The sequence below is a fragment of the Eucyclogobius newberryi genome, unplaced genomic scaffold (genome assembly GCF_026437365.1).
Source record: "Eucyclogobius newberryi isolate DKJ021-1_F unplaced genomic scaffold, fEucNew1.0.hap1 SCAF_11, whole genome shotgun sequence".
Taxonomy (NCBI): domain Eukaryota; kingdom Metazoa; phylum Chordata; class Actinopteri; order Gobiiformes; family Gobiidae; genus Eucyclogobius; species Eucyclogobius newberryi.
Genome location: NW_027315735.1, coordinates 26,724,219 through 26,746,610, shown reverse-complemented (window position 1 = coordinate 26,746,610; position 22,392 = coordinate 26,724,219). Strand labels below are relative to the sequence as shown.

Below are 22,392 nucleotides of genomic sequence, written 5' to 3'. Positions count from 1 at the left end.
TCTGCTATGAGACAAGCATGTGACTTCCAATGTATTAGTTGAGGTTTCATTATCAGACAAATGTGAAATATCTGGCAAATTAATCACAAAAGGGTAGAAATATCCCCTTTATACCCTTTATGCCCCATTTTTATCTTTAAATCAGCTCTTTTTGTTACTATAAATGATATCAATGTTCAACTTTTGCATTACTTTAAAACAACAGGCAATATTACCTACATTTTGATATATTGTACGAGTGTGGCCTCGCTCAAAACTGTATTTTTAAGGTATTTTTGAGCAATTCAAAAGCTGTAATTGAACAAATGCAAGATAAATGTAATGCTACATGGGGTAACGCAATAGCATCTCCATGGAGACAAGCAGGCTCCCTTTTTAATCTACATTAATTTTAAATCAAATGATAAAATAAATAATTCTGAAAGGATTTTTCTTTGCACTCTTCTCTTTTAGTTCTTAAACGGTTTTGTGATTTCTGTGATTTCTTTGTAATTTGAATGCATTTTTTCCTGTTGCGTGAAGCACTTTGCCTTGTGTATGAAATGTGCTCTACATATAAACTTGCATTGCCTAATTTTCATCTCTGATAGTTCCGGGACATTGGCTATGGCACATTGTTCACATTGTTACCTACAGCGCTGTCGATGTGCAGCCAGTCTCTCGATGGGTAAGGAGCTGGTGTTATTCATGTATGACAGACTTGCAGAATGCACCTTGTCACCTTTGTAGCGCTTTTCTTTCAGTCCTTTGGGGCAAGATGTTTTGTTGTGATCTTGTCATTCACGCCGCTTTAATTCTTCTGTCCCATTGTGTCAAAATTCTCTATTCTGCCAAGACGACGTCACACTACTACAAAATATTCTGTATTCTGTGCTTTCATTTTATATCATTGGAGCTAGCAGTTTATTTGGATTATTTTCCTGAGTACATTTTTTGCACAATTTAAAAATGCAATCAATATGAGGAATATTATTCTTTTTGCCATATTGTCCTGCTGAATATATCAGAGTATAAGAGTAACTCCAGTTCCTGCCTCTGGTGCTTGTTTGTATAATATTCTATGGATAAGCCGACGGTGTGTTCACTCGAGCAGACTTCCAGATGGGACAATTAATGAAGATTAAGACCTCCTTAAAATATCCACCCATCTTCACTTCCTCCTCTCAGTGCCGTTTCTGATCCGACCAAAACCCACAGTCTTCAGTTTACAAATACAAAATAAGTTTAACTTAGAAAGACAAGGTGAGTGTATCTCAGGCTCAAAGGTTTTGTAGTTCAAAGCAGGTTGAGGATGAGGCCATGTAATGTTGAGCCTCACATGTTTTTTGACGTTTAGTCTTTCTCCTCAACACAATAAGTTTACCCTAAAACATGTACAACTAAAATATGTCCATATGTCCAATGTAAGTAGGGGAAAAAACTTGACTTGGAAGGCAATTAAAGCAAGCTTAACATGATTGTTATTACTTAATTTAGACCACAAACAATTTACCTTCACTCAATTTATGGTTTAAGATTCAGCCCAGAGACACAGCAAAACCACCTTCTTGATGTAGAAAAATTAATCATTTTAAAGTTGGCGTCTTCCTGTTATCATGCAGATCATGTGATGTATGTTGCAGTTCATGTAAATTATGCAATGTAAGTAAACCAATGAAAACCACAGATGTGTTTAGAGGTTTCGTGACTCTTTACAGTAATTCTTGACTTTTCTCGATCATCCCATTATTTTTACTCCTCATACTACTCCCTGGATAAATGTGCACAGGATATGAAAGGATTTCCTTTGTTATAAAACAGTGGATTTAGTCTCATAAGGATTCATTTCATGGCCAAAACATGCAATAACTATACTAAATACCAAGGTGTGGTGTGTGTGGTGATATTAACTGCTCGTTTCCATCACACGCAACTTGAAAACCATTTCACAATTTGAACTAAATACACTACAATATCTACATACAAGTTTAACATGTAATCTTTACAGTATTTATAAAATAAATTAATAATCTGGTTCTCTTCACTGTGTTGGCTGACCATAATCACACACTGCAGCTTGTTATTGGTTTGCATAACCTCTTGTGGAGATGTTATTTGAAGAAACACGTCCATTACCACTCATCTTCCTCACTTTTAGGTCCAGTGTCAGGAGGTTTGTTATTGTCCAAGAGCTGCTCACGAGGACCCAGGCCTAATAATCCACATGCCTTTTCCAACCCCTTGGGAGGCTGTTCAGTAGCTGACCTCTTGAACTTTGACCTCTCTGGACGTACAGCTAACTATTCCTATAGAAGTCTCATTGCATCGTTACGTGCAGCTCAAGCCCCAAGAGTATCGGGTGAGTTATTGGGGTTAGAGAAGCGGGGATGTATCATGGAATTAGACATACACCGATGCTATTCCGTAACACATCGAGAACACAATTCAACTTAGAATATGAAACGACACAGAAATATCAGACATTTGTATGGCAAGCTTGGGAGAAAACGCGGGGACTGATCACGCAAGCTGTTGTAAGCAGCCTGCGTGATCCTCCTGCGTCTCACCCCGTTTTTTCCCATGCTGGTTGGTTTTATTAGATATTCTGGAATAGGCGGGTCACATTTCTCATTGGTCAGCTTCACATCAAGGCACTTGGTATTTTTCCGTAGAGATCAAGCCTTGGGTAAACATTACCCAAACTCCTCTGGGCTGTCACCCCCCCTCGGGTAAACATCCTTTGGCCCATCTTTACGACCCCTTCACAAATGCAGTTTGTCACTCACCCGTTCTTCTCTTAGACTAATGATGCAGATAAAATATCACTATTATGCAGATAAAATACATCACAGAAATATAATCATATATTCACATTTTATCACAGGATGTGAGATGATGGGGAGTTCGAGATCTGTAATTTTGTTGGGTTTATTGCATGCCAGAGGGGTACAGATGTATGCCATTGATAAAGAGAAAGTAGTATGTACGCAAGACTTCTCTTCTATAGTGTTTACATGAAAAACAGGAAGCAATTTTAACTGGAGGTATACATTTCAATCGAAGACTGGATGATAGCCCAACAGTTTGATGGCACAGTCTATTTCACATTGGGTTAGGGTCAACACTTTTTTGATTTTTGACAGGGACAGATACAACAAACAGATTAACATATAGTAATATGATGCTAAGTGTTTATAGCCTTGGCTAAGTCTTTAAGAGGGCTTTTCACGTGTCAGATTTCACTAAATGCAATTATAAATGGGTCAAATAACAATAACAAGCAATACATTGATATATACAATGGATATGTCAAGCAAAACCAAATAGCAGCAAATTCACTATTTTGGTAAAAAGCTGCACAAAAGAACAGCTTTTTCATACGGCAATGTGAGGCTGAATTTGTAAGAAAATTGTCTTGTTCCACATCTTTAAAACAAAAATTATGCTTGATTTTTGTATTTATTTTTTTAATTGCAGGTGAATAACTTATCTATAATAGTGCTCAACCAGATGTGGTCATGCCTGTGCACTTATCTTTACCATAAACCACTGCACAGAATGTACCTTCTGCTTTACATCAACTATTTACAAGCTCTTTTGCACAGGGTTAATTGTGTCACTGTAAAACTACAACAATCGTTCACTCCCCGAAGTGAAAAGCTGTGTTAGCAGGCGGGCAAATGAAGGTCCGTTTGTGCCCACCGGTCCCACGTGAACGCCCCACAGTCGACTTTAGGTTCCCTTTGTGTCTGTGTTTGACAAGTCCCCTCCTAAAATAGGCTTGGGTCTCCTGTCTGCTCTTATAGGATCGAGAGCAGCCGACACTGCCTTATCTTCCACTGCTTCTGCTGGTGTGATAATGAATGTTTGAGCTGGTTCTATTCCAGGACAGTCTCTTGTGAGTTTGTCTGAACAACCCCTGGTCACAGCAACACATTTTTATTGCACTAAATTATTGATTCAGAATTTCTGTATCAATTATTTCTGCATTTAAATATGTAAACACCCCTGAAATGGCATCTGTTAGGGTTGTCTTGATGTGGCGCAAATCTTTTTAATTTTTTGATTTTTGCTTTCACCTTTTTTGGCAGAAGATTATTTGCTTATGTGCAAGGATTTTGCATGGCTTTACACCAGATGCCCTTCCTGGTGCTCCCAGTGTAGTGTTGCATTTTGGTGTTTGATTTTGATGTGTAGATCTTGGGAGGTATAGTATACATTTTTGTATAATTACCGTATTTTCCATTTTCCTTTTTTCATAGTTTTGGCCGGGGTGCAACTTATACTTATATTTATACTTATATACTTATACTTAGAAGTCGCTCCGAAGTATACGTATAAGTGATATTATTTGTTATTTTCACACTTGCAACCGCATTTCATACTCCAGTGCAACTTATAAATGTTTTTTTATTCTCTATTATGCATTATTTGGCTACTCCCGTGCGACTTATAGTCCAGACAATATGGTATGTATATTTTTAGTCAACATGAAGCATGGCATGTTGAGATGTCCTCCATGCATATTAATATTACATGTTTAATTATGTACAATATTTTCCCCCCAACTTTGAATTTGAGTTGCACCAAAAGAGACACAGAACAGAAGTCAAACCTAAAAACTAATAATTTAGTTAAACTTGACAGACAAAACAACACACCTTTTGGTCTGTATCTGTGAGCAGTGGTGAGTGATGTGACATTGAAGGATTTGTGAAAGGCTTAATCCTGCTGTCAGCAATCAATCTTTTAAAGTAAATAACATTTTAATTTTTTTTTTTTTTTTACAATAATCGACCAATATGTTTTGATTTGTTTTGTTATGTCTTCATGGCTGATCAGACATCAGACATTTCAGCACTCAGAACATTGATCATTGTGAGCAATATAATTTAACAACCTCAGTTACTGACTGTACAGTGCACTGCTGTGTATGATAAATTTATAATAAGGAAATGATTATAGAAATTCTGTTCTAACTCTTAAGAATGACTGAATACCACAAGTGAACCACTGCTGAGTGCACAAACCCTCAACAATGAAGTTAGAGACACTTGGTCTGATAAAAGGAAGTGAAAAAGTGGAAGCCAAAATTTAGACATATTTTTAATAAACTTCTCTCAAAACATGTGCATCATTAGCCTACGAGATCACTGCACAAGCCTTAAGCCAAAGAGATGCAAGTCCAGAGTAAATTCCTTCAATAGAAGCCCTTTTGGATGTCCCCTCTTCTCCCGTCCCATCTGAAGCTGTGCACAATATTTGTATTTTGTTTATGAAAATGCAACTTTAATTAACAAAATGTTTACAGTCCAATTTTAGTATTTGCCTCAGTTTTATTTACAAGCTTGATAAATATATGTGAATATATTTGCTCTTAATGGCCAGCCTAAAATAACGTTAAAAACAAGACATAGCTGCTATTTGGGGAACACCTCTGAGACAAAAAAACTGTAAATACTAGTTTGAATTTGGTCCAGTAAGACGCATTAAAATGTGACCAAGAGTTGCCTGCAGATTAAGACTGCGCTGAGTATGACAACACTCACTCTGCCAAGATTTGACGTAACTCGGCCTCTATTTAGCTGCCGGACGGCCAACATCTCTTAACACGCTGACTTCTGTAGCGTTTAGAGTCACAGAGGCTTATTTTTGCAGGCATGTTATTTGTATTGATTATATATAATATTATATATTGATTATACAGATGTACAGTACAGAATAAAATAGGGTGAAGAGGGGGAAGAAACATCATATTTTGTTTTTTGTTATAGCACACAATATGTCCCGGTTATGATCTTGCTGCCCGGTGGTCAAGTGGTTAAGGCAATAGCACATATGCCAGGCTCCACGAACATTTGAATCCCGGCTCTGACAATTTGCTGCATGTCCTCTTTTCTCTCGTCCCCATTTCATGCTAAACTGTCCTGTCTAATAAAGCAAAAAAACAAAACAAAATATGATCTTGGTGCTGCATGAACTGGTCTAGACAGCAGTACATCCACTTAACATAGAGTCTAAAGAATAACTAAAGGACAATGAAGCAGTAGTACACTGAGACTTGACTGCACTCTCGATGAGACAAACACAGCAAATCTGAACCGGTTGCAGCAAGGTTTGTGCTGATATCAAAGTTGTGTGATTGATTCCCTGCTTCTGCAATTTGCTTAGTGTTCCTTTTTATCCCATTTTTATTCTTAAATTTGTTTTGTCCAATAAAGTCTATCTATGGCCTTAACATATTATGCAAAATGTAGTTACCCTATTTTCCGGACTATAAGTCGCACCGGGGTATAAGTCGCACCAGCCAAAAAATGCATAATAGAGAGAAAAAAAAACATATATAAGTTGCACTGGAGTATAAGTCGCACCCCTGCCAAAGCTATGAAAATGGGTGCGACTTATAGTCTGGAAAATATGGTATTTGATTTATTGACCAGGAAAGTCCCACTGAGATTCGGAGTCTCTATATAGGCTCCTCCACAGAGGGAACATGTACATGTTTTTAGTGGTTGGGGAAACTGGAGCACCTGGAGCATAGGAAACCTATGCAGACACGGGCAGAACACGCAAACTCCACACAGAATGGCCAGGGAGTCACCCAGTGCCTTCCTACTGTGCATGTCCTAAATTTGAGGCTTGAGTACTTTGTTGCAATTATTTGAAAAATAAAAAATCTAAAGTGATACATTGGATCCTAAAATGTCACAAAACCACTTTTAAACAGTGAAAAAAAGTAATGGACAATCCGTTGCTTGCTACAGTGAAATATCACCAAGAAGAGTCGGAGTGAGAAATGAAGACTGAGAGGCTTATCAGTTTTGCAGTTTTGAACTGGAAGTCAATGGACTTGTTTCTATTATTGGTGTAATCCCTCATTCGTCCAGGAGTCTTCCTTGGTAGAAAAATATTCAGTTGTACTCATTTGGACACATCTTGTTTTTATAAAAACAAGATGTTTCAACTCTCATCCAAGAGTCATATTATTATTCTATTAATAAGCCGTTTTAGATCCATATTGTGGTTTACAATGAATTCAATGTAACTGAATGTCTACTTGTGTTAATTAATACCAAGTGCCTGGAAAAAACATAATATTCCTCATTTAAACAATTTTTCTTTTAACCTTTTGGCTGTTTCCATCATGTCACACCAGAAATGTCCTTTGAAGTGATTTGCATATTTAGGCAGAGGTTTCTATTTCTAGAGGTGGGACTAGCACAGATATGCTGAGTGGCATCAAATGTGTGCGTTCATTTTTTGAAACATTTGATATTGACTGTCCATTGCTTCAGACACCGTACCTCAAATGCCTTTTCAAGATGCTGCGCACAGAGGACCCAATCTCTTAAAACTCGCCCTGCTCTTTGTCATTCCCATTCTGTAGTTTCCTCCCCCAAAATTCCCATCCAGACACTTGTCTCGCAGTCCATTTCCTGCTCCTCTGCCTCACTGCTGGGGTTGTTTGTTCAGCTTGTCGCAGTGACATCACTCATTCGGGTCGTCTGAGCGCGACCGTACCGTCCTTTTGCTTTGTTAATCCCCCTTCAGATGGACAGGCCCAAAGCCAAAAACACATGTGCCTATTTGGCTGTAAATGCAGGGACTTGTGTAATGCTGTTATGTTGGAACTGAGTCTGATTTAACTACAAAATGCTTTTGTTTGTATGCCTCCACTGGTCTTTCCTCTTATACTTTCCATTTAATCATTTTATCTTTTAGAGTAGCCTGATTTATATAGATTACTTGCACAGATTTGACCTCTTACACACACACACACACACACACACACACACACACACACCACTGTCTGTCCTGACACAAAGCCATTCGTGTCAGGATTTTGTGGTAATGCAGTTATTAACCTGCTAGTATTCAAGTTGTTTTGCCGTTTAGGGCTTGAACAAAGCCAGGGTTTCTTAATCTTTTAACAGTGCGTGAGTAGCTGGCGCTATCTGGGTTTGATTCCTTTCCAAGTGGGGCCTTTCTGTGGAGTTTGAATGTTCTCCAGGGGGGTTTTCATCTTGGCACTCCTGTTTTCCCCATCAACCTAAGATATACATGCTCGATATGCTAATGTTTTCACTTGTCTAACTCAAAATGTTCTCAATTAGGTTATTATTTTTTGCCTGTTTCTTCAGTATTTTTTCAGTATGTTTTAGACAATGCAACTCAAGGTTTTATTATATCTTACTATGTGGGGCCCATTTGTATTTGTTAGTTGTTGCCATAAATAGTCTCTCTTTTAGTCTGCATGTACAGTTTGGCCAAACATCCAGCTGTAGTGGAGAGGAGCCAACGTGTTCTTAGATGTTATGCAACTGATGGGCCATGAGCCAATGGATTATAACTATTTGTGAAAAGCAGCAGTATTTTCTAATTACTGTGAGATGGCAGACATTTTACAATTTGACTTAATATTACGTTGCCATAACATATAGTGCCTGTCCTGTATAAGTGGTGTTGTTCCATCAACTCACAAAGTACCCGATACCTGTACAAATAATTCTTTGACGATGGCAAGCCACATAGCATTTACTTTTTTATGTTTTTATGTGTCCTTAGCATAAAGGGAACATAGTCTAAAATTATAATAGTTTAGGATTGCATCTAAAATGATAAAAGTTAAAGGCGCAATGGATGATTTTTCGGCGATTTGAGAACGCAGGCGGAAGTGCGCATGCGCACTCCCCGTGCGGACCGATACAACACACACGTGCGTTTGTTTATTCGCGCAACGGAGCGCATCGCATCTCTCGTCTCCCGTAGATTTCTGTCCTCTTCTGCGTCAGCTCGAACTGTCTTTCTCCGTCTTCATTTTGCCCCGTACACTGAGGGAACTATATTATTATAGATCCATGCGCTTAGGCACGCGGAAACGTGGGGACGAGCCTGACGCGGCTGCAGGTGAGCGATAGGTGCGTTTTGTGATTGATACGTGGCAGGACAAATGATTTATCCACGCCACGAGGAAATGTGATACAAAATTTGCGGAAAAAAATTGTCCATTCCACCTTTAAAAATTTCCAACCAAATCTTGATGTGTGTCATTGTCTAAGTTATCTGTTCTAATTTGAGCTGAATGTCTTTAGCATTCACCATTGGAACTCTCCGGGCTCCGGTTTCACTCATCAACCTAAAACATTCACAAAAGGCAAAAGTCCTCCAGCTAAGGTAGTCATGACTAAGCTGAGCTCAAGATCTGGAGGCCCCCGGGCGCTGCGCTGCGGTCGCACACTGCTCCTGACAGCTTGCCCCAGTGGGATTGAAGGATGGGTCAAATGCAGAGGACAAATTCCCTCTCTGGGACAACAGTGTAATTTAACCTTAATGTAAGGCCACCAAACTGCCTCAAACAGTACACATGCATCATTAATAATATTGTCATCTCCTCTTTTCTCTGCCAGACAGCTTGATCATCACCTGTCTCTGGTCAGTCTCATCTAACAGACATTCATATTCATCACTGTTTGAGGTGAGGCCAGTTGGAAACATTTATTTAAGAGGTTGTTACTATTGTGAAATATTGGAAGTCAATTACAAGTGAAAGTATTGTCCAGGTAACCACGCAAATATGTGTAAAACATTGGAGGAAAACAAACGATTAATGCTTATAAATGAAAGTGAAGATTTGACTCCAATAAGCTTACATATGTAATTCTGTTTTTAGTGCCTACACTCTTACTAATAACAAAACAGAACTAATCACAACTGAACTAGATAGAGGATGTATACAAGTTTTTTTTCATTCTCAGTTCAGTTCAGGCTGCACTAGTACTGATTCATGATTGGTGCAGGAGCTGGACACAGGTTTAAACACATTGGATTTAGTGGTAGAAATTTTGTGAGAGACTCGTGTGAGGCTCATTCTGCTTTCTGATTGGATGATCAAAAGAAAATTATAACAATAATAACTTGGCAATCACGTCCAATGCTTTTGTAATGAAGAATATTTCAGCATTACAATTGTTTCCAGTAATAAATCAGTATTTGATTTGAGCACACATTTATTCATACATTTAAGCCATTTACTCATTACTGCTACTCTCATCATTTTACAATATGACCAACATTTCCAGACCCGGACTTCTCCTCATTTTACATGTGAGATTTTCTCTTGATACTTGAGACAGGAATGTAAGATGATCTGAACCATTTTGGGAAAAAGATAAAACGATACGTCTTTGGCCTCTATCCGGTGTAGAGGTCACTGCTGTGGTGGGGCTGTAAAATGTGCACGGAGCTGCAGTTTATGAAGGATTATTCTCTGATATTTAGCCCAGCTGACCTAGATAAAAAAAAAAAACTGGCCTCAGACTGAGACAAATAAAAAAAAAAGATTTCCCAGAGCAGATTAAAATATATAGTATCAAAAAGCACAGCCTCATCAGGTCATTCTACAACTTTAACCAGGACATCAGATGAGGAATAAAATATGTTAGTACATGTGGATATATTTGGAAGTGTGTAGCATTTCCTTTGCCATAGGACATACAGCACGTACAATTAGAAAAATAAATGCTGCTCAAAATAATGCGTATGATATCTTTGTTTGAGAACATGTTTACTGTCTTGCACCAGTTTGCAAAGGTTGACCAAAGTTAATATAGAAATCTAATTAGCATTGATTCACAACGTACAGGAAGAGGCCCAGACGGCTACTGTTTGGACATCATTCTGTCTATTTTGAACTCATTCATATGCTTTGAACAGGCGGGGCCACTGTGTTCAAAATTATTATGAAACTAGACTATAATAAACACATGTCAGAAGAGATGTTAGAAAGAAAGAAAAGAAAAAATTAAAAACATTGGCTGATGGTTTGTGTTAGATTATGTACAGTGAGTGATCAATAGATGTGAAAAGAGAAAGAGCCAGACTTATTCACTTAGATTCACAGGCTAGAATCCTTCACATGTACAGTACGATGAATAGTCTATTAAAAGTTACTACCAACTTAAGTATGTTATTTATTTCTCCATGGCTTTTAGCAATCGGTGGCACTAGTTTGACATTATTAGGGTTGTAGTCAACTATAGAAATTCTCTAAAGACATTCCCCGCCAACCTACTAGTACTATTACGTATCTCAATGTATCCGACCAAAACTGCACTCACAAGACTACAACGGCACCAGAGTTCATGCAAAAAACAAATATTTATTTAGAAAGGCTCTAGGATAACTGTGCATTTCTATGATTTCTACGATTAAGACTCCATTGACCGATTAATCGACTAAACAACTAAGGACCTACAGACCTATACATTATGTTACAAAAATGTCTTAATCCAAGCATATAGTATTTTGAAACTATTGCACATTTCTGTTGAGTGGTCTTCCAACTACTTGTCCCCATGGAGATCTTATTGCTTTTCTTAGGATGTTCCACTGCATTTGCATTTATTCCATTACACTTGTTTATATTGCTAAAAATACCTCAAAACGTGCATTCTTACTAGGGCTGCACAATTATGGGGCAAAAAAAAATATGTCAGTTATTAACATCCTAATTCAATTATTCAAACAATTATTTGCTTAGCGCGTCTAAAATGAAGAGAATGAAAATATCTAACAGAACATTTATAAATGTACGATTTATGAGCCATTTTCCACTTGAGGAAACAATTGATTTCCCTTCAGATTTACAGTTGAAAATCTTGATTACTTGATTACTTTTCAAATTGATCAGAGCAATAATAATCGGAATGAATGTGTGAGCTCAAATCCGGCTTTCGACAGTTTGCTGCAGTGTCCTTCCCCAGTCTCGTTCCCATTCCCCGCTGCACTGTCCTGTCTATTAAAGCCTATGGGCCAAAATTGCATGGGTTTCACCTCACCATAGATCTGACCTGTAACTCAGCTTGGAAGTGTCACAGGCTTGGAGATGGATAGGTTTAATGCCATACTGTGGACTATTCCAGGCAAAGCAATGATATCTCCACGGAGACAAGCAGGTATCAAACCCTTGGAAAAGTTAGTGTGGGCTGTGTTTGTCCCACTTGTGTGTCCTCTGTCTCTTGTGTTCTGTCCCAGTGCGAGGTCATGGACCTGTCCTCTTTGTGGAGCCTCCGGGAGTGACGAATGTAACACAGCAGCAGCACCAGCCCCCCGCAGCCCCCCGCAGGCCCCCGCAGCGCCAGCACTGCAGCCATGGAGCAAGACAGACCCCTCAAACACTCAAACAAGGACTATAATGATGATAGAGTCCAAATGTATCTGAAGTGTAACCTATGTGGCCTGGATTGATAGTACAGAATATGTTTTTCATCCTGAAGGTGAGTTTATGTTTCCTCAGGAGCAGATGGGAACAAAGAGTTTGGCAGCGTTCAATAGCAATGCGAATGCACTCACGTATGTCAGCTCCAAATGAGTTCAGCCCTAAATTATCCTTATCTTTGGGTATTAAAAATGCATTAGAATGTGTGCCAGTTATGATAGCGATGTTAGCTGTGAATAACGCATATTTAATTATGACTGATACGGATTATTTTAAACTATTTAATTGTGTTTTAATTAAATGGATTCAAAAACTTACCACACCAGAATATATTGACAAGGAAAACAGTCTTCTGGAATCAACTTTTGTCCACACAGATATTACTGACTGAAGGGTTAGTAGTTAATCCTTTTCATTTCAAATGCATCCTGTTGGAATATTTTAGATTTGTTTGTTCCAGTTCGAAATTGCATTGGGGTTTTTGTTTTTTCTGAAACATCTACTATTGAGGCACACCGTATACAATTCTAAAGCAGTCCTAATAATAATTTACCCACCAAGAGTGGATTTTACTAAAGACAGAGAAAATGCTTTTATATGCATGCAATATGGATTGTTATTATTTAATGTATCAGTTCATGTAAATAGAAGTTAGAATGATGGAAATGTATTCATTTAATATCAAATTGGGGTTAACAAACTGGTAAAACAGATTATTATTTATTTTGATTGTAACAAAGGTGCAGAGTTAATTGAAACCAAATATCCATTGAGAGAAAAGGAGATATGGCAATAAAAATCTCATTGTAATCCGATCCCTGAACCATCTACTATTTTGGTCTTCACAGTCATTGATTCTCCGTTCAATGCAGCTCTGCTCAAACACACGCCTCATGTTGGCCAGCTTTAATCACGCTCTGAGTGAGTGACAGTGCGACTCAACCAATCACAGTGAAGTGTGAACTCTCAGAGGTCGCAGATGGCTTTAGTTTACACTTACCTCTTCAAGATGCTAGAGATATAAGACTTTTTCTACAAGCGCGTTTTTTATAAGTGATCTGCTTTTTATTATTTACTTCTGTACCTACTCTGTGTTGCAACACTGGAATTTCCCCATCGTGGGACAAATAAAGGCTTATCTTATCTTATCCCTAGATATGTACACATGAACCCAGTGTTCACTTTAATTTGTCTTTTGACCAAATTCTTTTTTTTTTAGTTCTAGTCAAGATTGAGTCCAAATTTGAGTTTAGTTTTAGTCAACTAAATATTAAATTGTAGAAAATGAATAACTATGCTCTCTGTTTTTCAGTCAAAGAACATCAGTACTTTTTGTCAATGAAAATATATGTAATTTTATTCATAGTTTTAGATATTAATCAGCAAAAATAGAACATTTACTACATCGATTGAAGATAGTGACTGCATGAATCATCTTAGAGTCAAAATTGTGATCTAAAAGAAAACAGGGATATATTTAATTTTTTGTTGTTTGTTGTCCAAAATTAAAATAACAAGCAAAGAACATGTGTCCACAGATAAAAGAGGCCAAAGGGAGAGTCTCCTTCCCTGAAAACACAGTTTGACTTTGGAGAACGTCCTGTGATATTTACAGAGTACTCTTTATTTTTACACTGCTGGATCCTTACATAAGACTGTCTCTCCCTTGTCTCTGTGTCTCGGTAAATCACTCCCTCGGGCGCTGTCATTAGAATCATCCCCAGTCGCCACGTCGCGCATCAATCCCATGTGCCAATGTGAGAAGACAGTATCACTTTGAGGATCACTCAGCTCCCAAAAATAAGAGGGAAAACGATAGATGCGACGGATGGGTCGTGTTTACCGACTGCGGATGACATTGCTGGGCCTGTGAATTGGGCAGTGGCGCAGGTGATGGTACCAGCCACACACACACACACACACACACACACTGTCTTGTCGCCACCTCAGCCATCACTCTGAATGATGTCGGTCAAATTAATTGCTGTTCCGTCCCGTGGCACGCTTGAGGAGGTTTCACAGAAGCAAGGACAAGGCCCGAGACCCGGAGACAGCGAGCTTTAAAGGGCGACTGTCTTTGTTTATGATGAAACGCCACTCTCACACTTGTGCTGGTGATGCTAACGCCGTCTCTTGCCCATAAAGTTGCTCAAAAAGCTAAGCATGCATAAAGGAATTAGTGCAGTGAGCGCTTGATATAAGTCATTGTGTCCTTATACAAGACACTTAACCCACCTTGTCTGCGATATGTGTGAATGTGTGAGTGGTTCTTATTTATTTATTTATTTATTTATTTGGTTCCCCATTAGTGCCAGAAATGCTATTGCTTTTCTGACAGTGGACCAGTCAGACCAACCCAAAGCAGCTGTGGCACTAGCCGAGTTGGATTTATGCATGGAATCACTATATTAGACTGATGCAATGTTAGTAGTAATCAATTCCATTTGTATTACAAGCTTCAGTCCTTCTTTAATGATTGAGCTTGCCCTGGTTTGGACTTAATACCCATTTTAGTCCTGATTTAGTCTGGAATTAGAGATATTTTATGCTTGTCCACATGACTATATTCGAAACTGTTTCAACCTTTAAACTGGTGTAAAACTAGAAAGATGTTTCGATTTTGTAGAAGTAAAAAATGCATTGGAATTTCATGTTCACGATTCCCTGAATATCAGAACAAGTCGCAGTTTCAGCTCAATAGATTCAGCTTTAATGCAGCAGATTAATAGCAGTAGAACTCTACATTAATGAATGTTGTTCAGAAGTATCACAACACGCATCTCAGTATTCATACACGTATTGCTATATTGTAGTATCGATATTTTAAGTACAGTTCAAATACTATTTCGATTTTCCCTGGCTATAACCCATCAAAGATTAGGCACAAATTGACCTGATCCCATATGGCTGGATTATGTAAGTAACCTTAAAAACATCTTAAATTCTGTGGCACAAAAAAGATATTAAGTGTCATTTTATAGTACCATTAAGTTACCAAATAGCTCTGTCATTGTCCATTTGTCACTCAGTATGTTTTGTAAGAGTCACATAAACCTATTGTCTCTGTGTCTTTATCCACAACCCCTCCCAAACATTTGATCAGATTATGCAACGTCAAAGTTTCAACCCCAGAAGCAAGACTTCAATCAGGATGAAAAGATATTTGATTTGAAAGGCAAGAGAGGGAAAGACAGATGAGTCCGGGACAGTGCAAGTTCTTTAATATTCAGGCCTATTCACTGCTCCAGATTGGGCTTTTTACTTCCTTAATGATAGCAATACATCACAAAGCTGGACAGACACACGAATGTTAGTGTTAAGAGTGAAGTTTTGGCTGTGAGACCTGTGAGATTTATGCAGGCTAGTGCAGTGTGAAAGGCACTCGGGGAGGTTTGATACCCAGAGGTCGATGGCATAAAACCAGCTGCTGACAACCGCGATTAAATGCAAGCTTCCTTTCAACAATGCGTGCGTTTCAACCACTAAAACATCAAAACTGCTTCTGTAGATGGAACTAGACAGGCTCTTTGTCATATCCAATACATATTCTATATTCAACTCCAATATCAGACGTTTTTGATCCCAATCGAATGCATTGGCAATTTTGTGAACTGAATATCATATTTATACAATAAAAAATGTATACAGTCACTTAGATAAATGCTAGAATAAATATATACATACATAACATAAATAAAGGACATTTGGGTAGAAATAACGAAACACATCTCTGCAAAAATGATGGTATAATTTATAGTGTTACTATCAGCAATCTTGTAAACATTCTGTAGTAAATCTGGAAAAGTACAGTTCTGACTGACATGTTTTGCTGTACATGGAGCCTCCATGTTGGGGTCAAATTTAATCATGTGAAAGCATCCCAGGAAGGTCTTTAGGTTTATTATTTTTGAACAATAAAGGTTGTGAGAGGACAAGGCCAGTGTGACATCTGATAGGCTGTAATTGGCCCCTGTAGACATAGTTTTGAGATTAGTTAAATATTTTAAAAACAAATTTCCTGTTTATTTTTATTGGATTATTTTACGTAAGCAGTTTCATTTGGAGCATTTATTTCAGTAAATAAGGCAAGAATAGGAAAATATCCATTTGAAACTCTTTTGTACAGTCAAGCAGGACCTAACTTACTGTTTTCAAAATAAGTAGTCTTTAACAAATGTCATGGATAATTCACTGAGACAATTATTCACTCATTTCATTTATTGTAACACATTTACCATTTATCTTACCATACTATCGCTAACAGCGGAGATGGGGTTGAACGTTTCGCTCAGAGACAAGAAAGCTAACCACTCTGCCTCAATGTTAAGCAAACATGCAAAACATTAGCAGAGGTGTTTCTAGGGAGTGGCCTGGGGGGGGCACAGGTCCCCCCTGAAATCCGGCTGGCCCACTTATATCATTGCAACAAATGATGACAATAAATAGTACATGGACACAAATATTTATAATTATGATTTTTTAAAAGTATGTATTCAGACAAAATAAGTGTTAATTTCTCAGAATTATTGCCTTAAAGATTTGGGCCGGTCCTGATGCCACCCTTTTGACTAAGCTGAGGAAAAGTATGGCCACGCCCCTGGTAAAGCCAACCTAATGATATGTTTAACTTGCTGTTAAATCAAATACTAGAAGTAATTTCAGCAACCATTTTTTTAGATTTAAAATAACTTTATTTAACACCTTAAGCTTGTAGCGTACAATAGCAGAGTACTTAATATTTGCCATTTTGACCCCTGTTTACAGCGGTATCACCCTCATTATTGGTTGTGAGAAGACGTTTTCTCCTCAGTGCCATCCTGAATGGACACCGGTGACACCAAACCCCATCCGGACCAGTAATACGAAGCCGCTTTTGTGATTTGACCTGAAAAAACACAGGTAAAATGTAAGGTGTCTTGCTGACTTTGTGAAATGCAACACTCTGTACAGTAACATTTCCACTCAGCGCTTGAGTTAAAGGACATTAGAGTCACTGTGAATGTTTTAGCGAGGGTTTTGGGGCTACATTTTCTGCAAACCACAACTAAGGCGATCGCGTAACCACTGTAATGTTGGTGAGAGCAGAAACAAGCCGCTAACCACCAAGAAAGTGGAATATTTTAATTATTTAGTAAGCTGATAAACTAGCTTCATGTGAAATAAATCAAGTACCATATACACAACCACAGGTCTTATGCGAGGTACGCAGGACAGACTTCATGACAACATTCATCACATTTTTAGCTGTTTAGACAGAAATCTGTAAAACATAATATTAAACAAAGATTGCAATAATTTGCAGTTAATTGGAAAAAGACAAATCGGTTACTGTACTGAAGCAGTGACTGTGAGCATATCAATGGGCAGTCACAAGGATTACTCAGAAACATATAACATACAACCATTCACATCGCAACTTAGGCTCCAATTCACCAAAGAAGGAAACTGTTATAATGTCAGGCAATATGTTTTTCAATAACTCATTTAACGAACTAAACAACATATGTAATATTAACACAAAAATCCAATGCTACGCCTATGCATAGAGTGTGAATATGAAACTTGAATTGACATTTTGAGCGTGTTACATGTTAAGTTACTGTCAAAATGTAGGGGAGACAAGTAAAACAGAAAACCAAGAAAGTGAAATGTTTGAATCATTTACTTTAATTAGTAAACATATGGTCTTGAACATAACTTAATAAATAAAAGTTTTGTTTTAGAAGCACACCAGTCCAAGCAAGACAACACAAGTCAAGCAAACCTTTGAGTCCCAGTCTGTTAAAAGAGGTCATCAGTCGTTGTTTATGAAAAATACAAGCGTAATGAGAGACACATCCGTAAAACCACTCTGTGCAGCACAGGAATTATTCATCAGGTGTCTGTTGACTGGACCTGAAGTTATGATCATCTGACATAATGCGTTCGACTTCTCTAACAGGACAAGAGACTGCCATGAGCAAAGCGTCAGGCCCCAAAGCACTCTGGAGATGAAATGACAGCACGTTACTTCTCTACAGGATGTATGTTGATGCTATAGCTGAGCCTTGACGACCACAGGATGTGAAGTAATGAGTAATGTCGGTATTTGCAGTATTGTTGAATTAGAGCCACCGCAACTGGAGGAGCTTGTTTGACAGTGTTTGTGCGTGATGCTATTGAGGAAAGCGGCGTCTGGGCAGTATCAGGGTGGACGCTGCCCTTTCAGAGGATTGTCTATCCCAGGGCGTGTGCCGCCTGATCCCAAGAAATAAACCTCAGCTACATCCTAAGATCCTCCCCTTGTTTTACTCGGCGCGGGGTCCCTGTCTTAAAACTAGGGTTAGCTTGCATGTAGGCTGCTACTCTCCAGCTGCAGTGTGGGGGTAAAGGAAGAACTGGCCCGGTTAAGAGAGAGCCAGAGCAGCCGCAGGAGCTTGGACTCCGATCAAACATGAGTCAGTAATGTCTTAGTCACTTCTTGTTTAGGCTGACTGACTCCATGTTGTTGGCTCCTTGGTGGAGTTTGTGGCAGCCCAGCAGAACGGCAAAGGCCTTGCGGAAGTCAGCGTTGAAGGCATATATGATGGGGTTAAGTGAGGAGTTTGCCCAACCAAACCACACGAACACATCGAAGGTGGTGGGGCTGATGCAGGGGAATGCCTCGACTCCTTCACTGGACTTCTCACAGAAGGGCACCATGCAGTTGAGGATGAAGAACGGCAGCCAGCAGCACACAAACACTCCCATAATGACTGACAGGGTTTTCAGCACCTTGGTCTCTTTCTTGAAAGTCACTTTAAAGGAGCTCTCGGACTCTGTGATGCTGGAGCCACGCCCCATGCTGTCATGCCGGTTTTTGGCACTTTCTGCAGCTCTCTCCAGTGCTGAAATCCTCCGAATCTGTCTGTGCGCGATCCGGTAGATTTGGGTGTATGTGATGATCATGATTATGACGGGAATGTAAAAGCTAATGAGCGACGTGGAGATGGCGTAGGTCCTATTCAAGCTTGAGTCACAGTTTTCTGGGGCTTGGACAGAAGAAGTACCATTCGATCCCAGCGTGTACGATTGAGTCTGGGCCTTGTGCCAGTTCAGTTGAACCGGAATGAAAGAAATTAGAAGAGACAGTGTCCAGGCAACACTGATCATCACATAGGCCACTTTTGGTGTCATCTTCCTCTCGTAGCGGAAGGGACTGGATATGGCCCAGTAGCGGTCAAGACTGATCACGCACAAGTTCAAAATGGATGCAGTGGAGCACATAATGTCAAAAGCCACCCAGGTATCACAGAAGGAGCCAAAGGGCCAGAATCCAGCAATCTCCGCCACAGCTTTCCAGGGCATCACCAAAATAGCCACTAACAGGTCAGATACTGCCAGCGAGATCACAAAGAAGTTGGTGACTTTGGTGCGCAGGTGACGGAACTTGGTAACAGCTGCGCAGACCAGGGTGTTCCCCAGCAAAGTGGTGAGGATGAGCAAAGACAAAAAACATCCAGTTAGGACTCTGCTTGGAGGCGCCTCGTCCAGAATGCCGCTGTCGATGACTGTGGTGTAGTTCTGGACATCCATCATAAGTGGCTTTGGAGGCGCAGCTTACAGGGGCTACATCACATCAGAGAGGCAGCACTCCGCCTCTTCACTCTCCATCATTGTCTCTCAGAACATGAGTAGAGTTGAAAGGAGAATCCACATTTTGCGTTGCCTCTGGGAATTTCACTCCTTCTTATTCCCAGGACGCAGGCATTCCTCCATGTTGTGGGACATGGCTTTAGTAGATTGTCTGCATGACTTCATGGATCCTTTTTAAATTCATAGCCGGTCCTAGGGAGCAAAGAAATCAGTTTAGAAATCAGAAATCATAACACTGTGTTATAACATTCGTGTTTGTTTAAAACGTTGCTTTCCTCATTCAAAGCGGTTCGACCTTTGGACGTGCCGTTCTTGTGCACGGTAGTAATTCAAATTATAAAACCAAAACTACAATCAGCTCAACCCGCAAAGCTTTACAGTCAGATCATGTTTTATTGTACTCACCTTAGTGCGCGTGTGCGTGTGCTGTAGCTTGAGTAATTGAAAACAAATCCAGGCATCTTCTCGAAAAGAAGTCCAGTGGGTAAAGTCCAAGCAAAGGGCATCCATCTTCCCGTGAATGAGACTGCACCGAAGATCCCAGCATCAGAAAGGAAAAACAAAGGTGACTGGTTGAAATGTGTCTGACTTGTGACAGCGGCGCTCGCCCTGCTCCGCGCAGAGCCAGAGCCAGAGCGCGTCTATGACCAACACCAGGAGATAGAGCGCTCCGAGGCGCAGCTCCACGCGCACGGCTGACGCTGACCCATTCACCAAAGAAATGAGGTAGCTCTCTAAGCATGTGATCGTGGCCCTTCAGAGACTGATTATCCTCCTCTAGCTGAGCATTCACACACATAACATGATGTAGAATAAACAGTCAACATTCAGTCCACTACATAAGGACAGTATGACAACATCATCTAAACTCCAGCCTCGTCTTTCTGCTATTTGAGCTCAACTCCAAACTGTTGTTTAATTGAGCGAAGAAGCAGGTTACGAGTGAATTAGGGTCAGTTAAACGCACAGTTGCGTGTTACTAGGGCCACCTAACGGACGGAGATGCCTATTGCATTAGGAAGTGCCTGTCAGACATGCCCCATAAACTTTTAGTGAGGAACTGGCCTACGTTTATTACTTATCCTCGTTCAGTCATTGTATAGAAAACCTGCAAGGACATGATCTATCTGGAGTAGCCCTTATTAGCAATGATTTATTAAGAACAATGGGTTAGCTTATTCACCAAATCATGTTTTAAACCTATATTTTGTTTCTTTTGAAAACAGTGTGTAACTTTTCTGCAGGATGATACAAGATTTGTTTTCGTTTCTGCAATTTCTTCAACTTCCTTCTGCTCCTCAAACAAATATGGCAGTAAAACGGGAACCCCCACCTCCAGCTAGAAGAGACTGGCCCACTAACCCCGAAGACGTCTACCTTTTGACCAATTTATGAAAGCAGGAGTGGGAGAAGTTTATTGTCTGTCAATTTCTTCTAGACAGCAGCTTTACTTATTATATTTGCAAAAAAGGGGCCAAAGGGGTTAAGTACAATTTTGGCATTGTATAATTGAGTACATTTTTAGCCAAGTGAGTCAGCTCGAGAGGGTTAAATGGGTCAGTGTACCTCCAAATCTGCCCCTCCTGTGGGGTATTCCCGGCTTAGTAAGTGTCATTCAAGTCAGGAAATGACATAGTTGTAAATATTGTGAATGACACCAGACAACGATCAAAAAGTTGTGGCTTCGTTAGTAATACATCGACAGATCTTTGTGATTTGTCATGAATGTGAAGATCTTTAAAAGAAAAGAAGCAGACAAAAAAGACATCAGCCTAGGCCCCAAGGATTTGATTACATAAGCTTTTAACTAATAATAAGTAAATAAGTAAACAAACTGCAGTTCTTGTGGGTACTTCCCAGACAGAGGCGTGTACACAAAAAGCAGCGGTTCCCAACATTTTTTGTCTCAAAAAACTCCCGGGTTAGTCTCACATTTTCCCGAATTTAAGTAAATCTTCTTAACCCTTGTGCCCTCAAAGATAGTGCAAGGGTTAAAACAAACACTTATTAACAAACTTATTTTTTTACTATTACTATTTTTAAACATGAAACAACAAAATCAAACACGAAACAAACAAACAAACAAACAAAACTAAAAACACTTGTTCTTGTTGTGGACGGAGGGGGAGGCGTTCTGACGCCTGTGGGTCATCCAGACCCGAAGATTGCACGAGGGCTATAGTGCATAACAAGTTACATATAAGACATATTTCACTAAAACATAGGGAACATGATTATATCTAACATTTTACTAAACATTTTACTTACTTCTACCCTGTTTGACTATGTTGGTGAAGTTTATAATGTTACTTAAAGGTTGGACATGGACAGTTATCACATAAGTAGAGGTAGATCCACAACTGTTACCTAGCAACCATAATGTAAACTTGCCAAAATCCATATAAATTATATCCATATCAGTTATGAATTGACAAATAGCACAGTCGTGTCATTTTTGACACAGGAATTCTGTTTTAGAACTAAGAACTATTTTATTTTTCCTTCTGACAAACTGCATCTTGTAAATGTAAATCAAGATACATATTTACCACCAAACAAAGTAATAATTAGAAAAATATCAG

At 39.2% G+C, this 22,392-nt stretch overlaps 1 protein-coding gene across 1 annotated transcript; it reads right to left on the bottom strand.

The window, feature by feature from the left end:
• Positions 1–17,840: 17,840 nt before the first annotated feature.
• LOC140354629 (D(1) dopamine receptor-like) lies at positions 17,841–20,653 on the bottom strand. Its single transcript, XM_072439749.1, has 2 exons — positions 20,216–20,653; positions 17,841–20,002 (listed from the first exon to the last, which is right to left on the bottom strand). The coding sequence occupies exon 2, from the start codon at positions 19,751–19,753 to the stop codon at positions 18,650–18,652; it is 1,104 nt and encodes a 367-aa protein (XP_072295850.1). The 5' UTR covers positions 19,754–20,002; positions 20,216–20,653; the 3' UTR covers positions 17,841–18,649.
• Positions 20,654–22,392: the final 1,739 nt, after the last annotated feature.